Below are 9,732 nucleotides of genomic sequence, written 5' to 3'. Positions count from 1 at the left end.
CAGCAAGATGGATCAAAGGACATTTGAGTGAGCAGCAACCTACACTGAACCGTCCAGCAAAAACAAACATTCAATTCAAACAGTTTCTAGCAACAATTTCCCAACAATGTTGTGGTATGTTCATTACTTTAGTTAAAGCAAAATAAAAGAATGTCGTGAAAAATGCCACCAAAATTATTTGTTAAATTAGACATTGCGTGGTAAGAAAGAAAAACGAAATATTTTGATGCCAGCTCTCTGAACCTGTCAGGTTTAGATACTTGGCGATCATCCCCCCACATACACCCAAGCAGTGGTGGGATGTATCATTTACTTTGTAACTGTCCTTAAGTACATTTTTCATGTGTACTTCACTTCAGTAGATTTTTTTCAGGTACTTTTCACTTTTACTCCATGACATATCTGTCTGCTCCACTACATTTCACAATGCATTGTGTTACTTAATAACATTTTATATATTTTTTTAAAGGAATCACTAGAGAGGGGGGGATTGATCCACTGACCCAATCACAGCTGGGAGTTAGACCCCGCCTCCTGCAGCAGCAGCATCACTGGTGAAGAAACACAAGACTCTGCCATAATGATGCAGTAGCATTATAGGGAATAGCAAACACTAAGCAAGTACTTTTACTTTTCATTTTGTGCGTATAATTAAAAGCAAGTACTTACTTACTTTTACTCAAGTAGAAAAGTAAATGTGGAACATTTTGTCTATTTATTTGTACCTTTTCTTAAGTGAAATGTTAGAGATCCTCCTCCACCCCTGCTCCAAACACTGACCTTAGCCTTAACCCTGCAGTTTAAGGTTGGTCCTATCATTTTAAGTTAGTCACAGAAAACCTTAATCAGCCCCTTTAAAGAAAATGAGAAATTAAATGATGTTCCCAGTCTGGAGGATTCCCCCTCCTTCAATCGCTGAGGACATTTGTTCCCCTGGAGCCATACAAATCATACACGCACAAAAACGCACACAATCAGCAGAGACCGAGGGAAAAGCACGAGCCCATGTGGAGGGGGGTGTATGCGCACATTCACGCGCACGGTCACGCGGCGGTCTGTGACTACCGCTCCTCAGCTCTCCGGGCGCTGATGCGCGGCGTCCCCGACTGACACGCCTTGTTGTGTATCTCCACCCATCAGCCACGGGAGGAAATCACTCTCAATTCCAGGCGTGTCATTAGAAAAACTGCACCACCCAGCCGGCATTATAAATTGGTATTGAATAGGAGAAAGAGATCGAGAGAGGATGTTGGAGGGAATTTGTAGCCTACTTTGCATAATGTAATTTTTTTTTGTTGCAACAAGTATCAGGAAATGGATCTTCCCATTTAGCCATGCGCAAATTAGTGTTAAATTGGGATGATTGCCGGATTGCGCGCATGTGCCTTACAGTGAAATGAATCACAGTAATCCTATAATAGATTTTAGTGGGATGCTATATGGCTACTACAGCAAATATATGAATCCCCATGGAACTATTAAGCCTATAGGCTATTTTATCCTGCCATAGAAAAACATTATTTACGATGAAGTATCTCTCTCTCTCTCTCTCTCTCTCTCTCTCTCTCTCTCTCTCTCTCTCTCTCTCTCTCTGTGTGTGAATTACTCATCGGTGATACTACGGGAGATGACGTCATTTACTTTTACCTCACACTGACTGGAACATGAACGCTGCAGCTTGACATCAGATGATATCACGATAACAAGTAAATCCATAGCCCTTAGTGATGCTGATGAGCTGGAGCGTATATAAAAGAAGAAATAAACAAATAGTTTGTCATAATAGATTGTGATATTTTGTCACAATTGACTCTGAGAAAAGTTTCCAGGAATTTTTTTGTTTTGTTGCATTTCTCCCATATCCCACTTCTGGATCATTTCATTTTCTTCCAAATGGTACATGTGTGGTGTCATTTCTAGGAATCAGCAGCAGTGCTGTTTGTGTGTATAACCCTCATGAGGGGTGACAAACCTGCGGGGCTGTTTGAAGTGATGGTTATTCAGATGATATGGTGATGACGCTGTGATTTTGTAAGATACAGGCTACCCCCCCCACCCTTCCTCCAGTTCCTCTTCCAGTTGTGGATATGGCTGCCGCCGCGGGTGCTGCGTAACAGCCCTGTGCACCGGAGCCACCCATAATGAGAGAGAGAGAGAGAGAGAGAGAGAGAGAGAGAGAGAGAGAGAGAGAGAGAGAGAGAGAGAGAGAGAGAGAGAGAGAGAGAGAGAGAGAGAGAGAGAGGAGATGGAAGCAATAGGGGGAGGGGTGAAAAAAGGAGAGAGGAGGAGAGTGTGATTGTGTGTGTGTGGATGGATAGTAGCCTGTACCACCGGGCTGTGCTGCGGAGCGCACACACATAACAGACACACACACTCGCTCTCTCTCTCTCTCACACACACACACACACACACACTGAAGGATAGTGTGTGAGCCAGCCAGTCAGAGTGAGTGTGTGAGCCATGTTGGATGTGAATGAACGGGAGGAGAGATGCTGCTGCTGCCGCCCCGCTCCTAACGCTCAGACCTCCAGCTCCACGGACCACAGCGGGTAGATGCCAACTCTCCAGGCCGACGGAGAGACGGGGGAGCCTGGGGGAAGGTGTCGGGCGGTGCCGGCGGGAGAGAGAGAGAAGAGAGAAGTGACGGGAAAGAAGGGAAGGCGAGAAGGAAAAAGAGAATAGGCAGAGGTGGAAGAAGGAGAAAGGAGGAGAGAGACAGAGAAAGGAAGAGACTAAATGGCTGCACCGCTACCGGGCTTCACCCCGCTGCTGCTCTCGTCTCTGGCACTCCACCTGCTTCTTCTCGGCCCTTTGTTCGCCCTCACCCCGGGGACGGGGAACACAGGAGGGGCTTCCAACCCATGGACCCCCGGCCTGTGCTACCGAGACGCCGGTAAAGTCAGCCAGGAGCAACAGCGGTGCGAGGGAGCAAGGGGGACGCCGAGGGGCAGCTGGGATCTCCGCCCGCGCAGGTGCACCGTAGAGCGGACTGAGGGATGCTCTGGAGCGCAGCGCGCAGGAGAGACGCCGGCAGGATATCACCGGGATGATGGGGCGAGGAAGGAGAGACTGAAACGTGTCGGGACGGTTTGGGGGAGTGGAGACGGTCCACCGGCATCAGCACCACCACCACCACCGCCACCTCCTCCTCCCCACCCAGGTGGCTCAGATGGCGTCGGCTCAGGGGAGGGAGTGGAGAGAGGGAGGATGGGGAGGAAGGGCGTTGTTTCCCCTCTCGCTTCACCTGCTTCCACCTCGTCGCCGGTTCTGAGCGGCAAAAAACGGGCAGTACAAAGGACTAGAGCGTGTGCGCAACGGTGGCCGGCGTCGAGGCCACACCTCGCTAAGCGTGGCGCCGCAGGAGCCTTTGTGCGCGCCTCTGGCCTGCGCGGGGCACCCGGAAGTGGCGGGGGGAGATGGGGAGAGTGGTCGGAGAGGGCTCCTGAGGTGAGGAGGATCTTTGGTACATGCTGGTCCCCGACACGTGAGCACCACCACCGGTCCTCACTGCCCCTCTCTGCCGACAACCCCTCACCTGGCCCCCCATCAACCAGTTGCTCTTGTTGCATTCATGCTCTTTCTGGATACAGCTCGCCACATGCTGAGGCTTCAAACTACACCTTTACATGTAACCCCCGTTTCACCAAGGATTCAGACCGTAATCGGAGATCACATTTGGACCACGTGTGTCATTTTCCAGCTTGTGATTCCTCTCAGACCGGCTGCACACAGGAAACTGAGCCATATCCAGGTTACAGGAAGGGCAACAACAACAAGGCTGATGATGGGGGCTCAGCCAGCGTGGACAGCAGGGCCAGTAATTGTTCTCATTTGGGTAGGCACAATGTTATCGATCCCAGCAGCGACAGAGAGGGGGGGGATGATAGCTGTTTGACTGGGTGCATGAGGGATAAGGAGGTGAGAAGTGGGGGAGATGAGGAGGAGAAGAACAGGTGTAGAACAGTGATTAACCCCGGTTCCAGGGGACACCTAGAAGGTTGTGGGCCCCCTCTCCATGATGCAAAAGCTGGATATAAATATGCCACTATTAGGGATGAGGGGAGGGACGATAAGAAAGAGGGGATGGGTGGAGGGGGGATGAACCGAGGCAACAAACAGATTCATTTATCTAATTATCCCTGTAATGATTTGGCTTTTCCAATTTTTCCCCCAAACCTATGTAGGGCTGATAATGAGCCTCGGCATGGGAAATCAGCACCAGAAAGAGGGCAGGGCAGCCAAACCCAGGGAGAGAGCAGGGGCTTTCCCGGTGGTTGCAGCATTTGTTTGGACAGAATAGAAATGGGGGATGGATATTTAGCAGAGTTTATGGTCCCAGAGGGAGGCATAGCTCAAAGGAATCTCCCCATCCAATTTACCCCCAGCAGCATCACCGAGACGAACAGCCAATATCCGGATATTGCATCAAAATACCCTGTCCCTGTTCCCAATACACCCACTCATGATTATACAGAAAGTGCAAAACTATCCCAACCGCTTCACCTGTCTGCTGAAACAGTGACAGCAACTTCTGAGACAGAGCCTGCCGGTGACTCAGGCTTTTTCTCGCCTGCTGAGTTTTCCATTAAATCTCCAAGTGCTGTGTCAGCCACGTCTCGCTCTGCAGCTGCAATCAAGCCACGTCTTCTCACGAAAGCAAATCTGACCACATGGCACAATGACTCTCAAAGTCAACCTCATCCCCTGCCTGCGGAGAACATGATTTCAGCACATTGGACAGCTCCCTTAGACTCTGTGCGGGTGTTTCTCTGGAGCAAATTCAACAGCAACAACAACAACAACAACAACGAAGAGATAGAAAGAAACAATCTTGAATCCGAAATGGAAACCTTACAATGGGATGGTCAAGCACAGCAGCAGGACCCGTGGGAGAGGGTCCAAACAGGGTGCCCCGACAGCCTCTCAACCGACTGTTCATCCAAGGACCGTGCACATGTGCAATTAAAATCCGGTAAGCAAGTGCCATTAGAGCTTGGAAGTGTCAGACAGTCAGATAGGCAGCAGATGGGGGCCGAGGGGGAGAGGGACGGAGAGTGGGAGGGAGAGGGCTCAGAGGGGTCCGCTGCTGTTGCTGCTGCTACTGGGGGAGGAAAATTACAGGTGGGGGAGGGCGAGAGAGAGGCGCGGCTGATGGGAGGGAGAGATCCAGGGGGAGAGGAGGAGGAGGGTTGGGAGAGAGGAATAACAAAGGCAAGCCAGGCAGAGGAGAGAGAGGCAGAGGAAGGGAAGGGTCAGGGTAGGGGCAGTAGCACCACCGGCATCACACAGCCAGATAGGGAAAGAGAGAAGAAAGAGAGCCAGGCGGATGAAAGCCACGCAGGGGGAGAGGTGGAGAGGGAGGAAGAGGATGAAGGGAGGCACAGCTCAAGGGGAGAGAGGAGTCTGGAACGGCTGATAATAATAGCAGATGATGAAACCTCGCAGGGAGACAGGCAGAGAAAGATGCTGATGCCGTGGCCTCGGTCTCGACGCGCAGCCAACAGACACCCCCATTTCTCCCTGTATAACTACCAAGTACAAGTGGCTGAGAACCAGCCACCCGGCACCTCAGTCATTGTCATGTCCGCCTTAGACCAAGATCCAGGAGATGCAGGCAGAGTGAGCTACACAATTGCCCCGCTGATGAACAGTCGCTCGTCTGACTATTTCCACATCCACCCAGACACAGGTCTCATCACCACCACTCAGATTCTTGACAGAGAACACATGGATCTGCATTACTTCCGGGTCACAGGGACTGATTATGGCTCCCCTCGCCTTTCTGGCACCACAATGGTGGCCATTACCGTTTCAGACCGGAATGACCATGCTCCTATATTTGAACAGACAGAGTACAGGGAGACAATCAGGGAGAATGTAGAGGAAGACTATCCCATCTTACAGCTTCGAGCAACAGATTCAGACTCCCCATCCAATGCCAATATTCGTTACCGGTTTGTTGGTGACAAGGTTGTAATAGCACGATCGGCCTTTGAGATTGACCCACGCTCTGGCCTCATCACAACCCGTGGGGCAGTGGACCGGGAAACAAATGAGCACTACACTCTCCAGGTGGAGGCCAGCGACCAAGGGAAGGACCCGGGCCCACGCTCCGCCAACGTCAAAGTTTTCATCACCGTGCTGGATGAAAATGACAATGTGCCACAGTTCAGTGAAAAGCGCTATGTGGTGGCAGTGAAAGAGGATATGAGGCCTCACACTGAGATCCTCCGTGTGAGTGCTACAGACCGTGACAAGGACAGTAACGCTGCTGTTCACTATAATATCATCAGCGGTAACAGTCGTGGCCAGTTTTCCATTGACAGTGTCACCGGTGAGATCCAGGTGGTGGCACCACTAGACTACGAGTCTGAACGGGAGTATACCCTGCGTGTCCGTGCACAGGACAATGGCCGGCCACCTCTCTCAAACAACACTGGGATTGTGAGTGTACAGGTGACAGATGTCAATGACAACCCCCCAATCTTTGTTTCCACACCATTCCAGGCGTCTGTGCTCGAGAGCGCCCCAGTTGGTAGTTCTATCCTCCACATCCAGGCCATCGATACAGATTCTGCTGATAACGCCCGTCTGGAGTACAGGTTAACTGGCACCAGCTCTGACACACCATTCACGATCAACGCTGCAACAGGCTGGGTAACTGTCAGCTCCATCCTCGACCGAGAATCTGTAGAGCACTATTTCTTTGGCGTAGAGGCCAGGGATTATGGCATGCCACCTCTTTCTGCTACAGCAAGCGTTACAATCACAGTGATGGATGTTAACGACAACCGCCCTGAGTTCGTCCAGAAGGAGTACTATTCCCGTCTGAATGAGGATGCTGTGGTTGGTACCAGTGTAGGGATAGTCACAGCTGTGGACCGTGATGTCAACAGTGCAGTGACTTATCAGATAACAGGAGGAAACACCAGAAACCGCTTTGCCATCAGTACAGCGGGAGGGTCTGGACTTCTCACTTTAGCCCTCCCGCTGGACTACAAACAGGAGCGGCGTTATGTTCTGACAGTCACCGCCTCAGACCGCACGCTGCACGACACCTGTCAAGTGCACATCAACATCACAGATGCCAATACACATCGGCCTGTATTCCAGAGCGCCCACTACTCTGTTAGTGTGAATGAGGACCGGCCACCTGGAAGCACTGTGGTTGTGATCAGCGCCACGGATGATGATGTTGGTGAAAATGCTCGAATTACATACTTTCTTGAGGATAATATCCCGCAATTCCGAATTGACCCATCCACAGGGGCCATAACACTCCAGGCAGAGCTCGATTATGAGGACCAGATGACCTACACTTTGGCCATAACAGCTAAAGACAATGGCATACCACAGAAATCTGACACTACATACGTGGAGGTGAATGTCAATGATGTGAATGACAACTCACCTCAGTTCCTCAGCCCCCGGTATCAGGGAACAGTGAGCGAGGATGCCCCTCCTTTCACCAGTGTCCTCCAAATCTCAGCCACTGACCGCGACGCACACGCTAATGGACGTGTTCAGTACACCTTCCAAAACGGCGAGGACGGTGATGGAGATTTCACCATTGAACCCACTTCTGGGATCGTGCGATCTGTCAGGCGTTTGGACCGTGAGAGTGTGCCATTCTATGAACTCACCGCCTATGCTGTAGATCGCGGCATTCCACCTCAGCGGACGCCTGTCCACATCCAGGTAACAATTCTGGATGTGAACGACAATGCCCCTGTTTTCCCAGCTGATGACTTTGAAGTTCTAGTGAAGGAGAACAGTGCAGTGGGCTCTGTGGTGGCCCAGATCACAGCCACTGACCCGGACGAGGGCGCACACGCTCAGATCATGTACCAGATTGTGGAGGGTAACATCCCTGAAATCTTCCAGATGGACATCTTTTCTGGGGAGCTCACTTCACTCATTGATCTCGACTACGAGGCCCGCAATGAGTATGTCATCGTGGTCCAGGCCACCTCAGCACCTCTAGTCAGCAGGGCCACTGTACGGATCCGATTGTTGGACCAGAACGACAACGAGCCCACGCTACAGGACTTTCAAATCATTTTCAACAACTTCGTGTCCAACCGGTCCAACAGTTTCCCCAGCGGGGTGATTGGGAGGGTACCCGCCCACGACCCTGATGTGTCAGACAGGCTGTACTACACCATCGACAGGGGGAACGAGCTTCACCTGCTGCTCCTGAATCACACCAGTGGAGAGATCCGACTGAGCCGAAAACTGGATAACAACAGACCTCTGGTGGCACCCATGCTGATCACCGTCACGGGTAAGAGACCATGGAGGGGAAAAATGAGAGGGTGTGTGTGTGTGTGTGTGTAGTCAGTTTAGATTCACCTGTAGCTTTATTGACTGTAACAAATACTGTGAAGATAAGGACTCTGACTCTACAGGTTTGTTTGTGAGTGAGAAAGGAGAGTGATAAGGCTGGATGATATTTGGTTGAGTTGTGGGCTTTGCTTCTGCCTTTTCTTTTTTTGTCTCTTTCTCTTGACTTTTTTAAAATTTGAAACATATTCTGCAGATTGTGTGTGTGAGAGAAAGCCGATTTAATGAGGGGAGGGAGAGAGAGGAAGAATATTGGATTAGTTACCTGTGTGTAGTAAATCTACTACCTGCACAGTCCTGTAAGGAGCTCATGGGAGTGTGAGCATGTGACTGTGAGAGTGACAGACCTGTTACTTACGTGAGATTCACTTGGAAGCACGTGAAAAAAAAATTGGGAGATTTATGTTATTGGTGACTTGGCGTCTTAAAGCACAGAAAAGGTGAGGAGTGTATGAAAAAAGGATGAGGAAAAGAAAAAGGGTAATGCTTAGTGTGTGAATGTGGATGTTTGTGTGAGAAGAATGACAGTAGAGAGGAGGGAGGAAATGTGTAAGGGGAAGAAACAGATTTAATACATGTTTCAGTTTGAAGGCACTGTGAGATAAGTCAGGGTAATTAGTAATATTTTTCTAAATCAAATTATCATTCAGCATGATGCCAGTTTATGAGATATGCTGATGTACCAGTACCAGTACCAGTCACATTGATTGATTGATAGATGATCTGAGTGAAGTGCAGGCCAAGTTGCCTAAAGTATTAAGGATTGTTCAAGAAATACATATTAAATTGAGAAACAAGGAGGGATACAGTTCGTTCTGAGATATCTGCTGTCACGGGCTGTTAGATGTTTCATTCGATTATATCAGTACCTCTGTGATGTATTTATTCTTAACCATAAGTAAAACGTATATTTTCTAACCCCATCAAAAGTGATTTAAAATCTAAACTAAGTCCTTACCGATGCAAACCTCAAATAATCTCAGTTACTGTTTGTACACAACAGGTAATATTCAATATCAATGCTACTAAACAGCAGTAACAAGAGAGATAAGCAACCATTATTACCTCTGCCAAGGAGGTAATGTTTTCATTACTGTTTGTCAGCAGGATTACACAAAAACCACTGAACTTGAAACTTGTTGAAAGGTTGTAGTATAAGCTAATGAACAACCTATTCACTTTTGGAGCAGATTTGATTAAGGGGATGGATTCAGGAATATCTTTTCCCTTTCTTTAACTTTGTGAAAGGCCATTTTTCAAAATCTTAGATCACTTGTCAAGAAATAATGCAGAGATCTTTATGAAACAAATCAAGCGTGTGTGGGGTGATAATATCAATGAACAGGGGAAATTTGGTACGGTTCCAAATAATGATCCAGTTGAATCTGA

At 49.2% G+C, this 9,732-nt stretch overlaps 1 protein-coding gene across 1 annotated transcript in view; it reads left to right on the top strand.

Annotated features, from left to right (window-relative positions):
* The first annotated feature begins 2,736 nt into the window (after positions 1-2,736).
* The window catches only part of celsr3 (cadherin, EGF LAG seven-pass G-type receptor 3), a 101,282-nt gene continuing 94,286 nt past the window's right edge, over positions 2,737-9,732 (top strand). The window contains exon 1 of the mRNA XM_035159499.2: positions 2,737-8,284. Within this exon, the coding sequence (XP_035015390.2) occupies positions 2,737-8,284 (5,548 nt within the window). The remainder of the gene's footprint in view (positions 8,285-9,732) is intronic.

Source organism: Hippoglossus stenolepis, chromosome 6 (assembly GCF_022539355.2).
Source record: "Hippoglossus stenolepis isolate QCI-W04-F060 chromosome 6, HSTE1.2, whole genome shotgun sequence".
Taxonomy (NCBI): domain Eukaryota; kingdom Metazoa; phylum Chordata; class Actinopteri; order Pleuronectiformes; family Pleuronectidae; genus Hippoglossus; species Hippoglossus stenolepis.
This window is presented reverse-complemented; position numbering and strand designations above follow the sequence as displayed.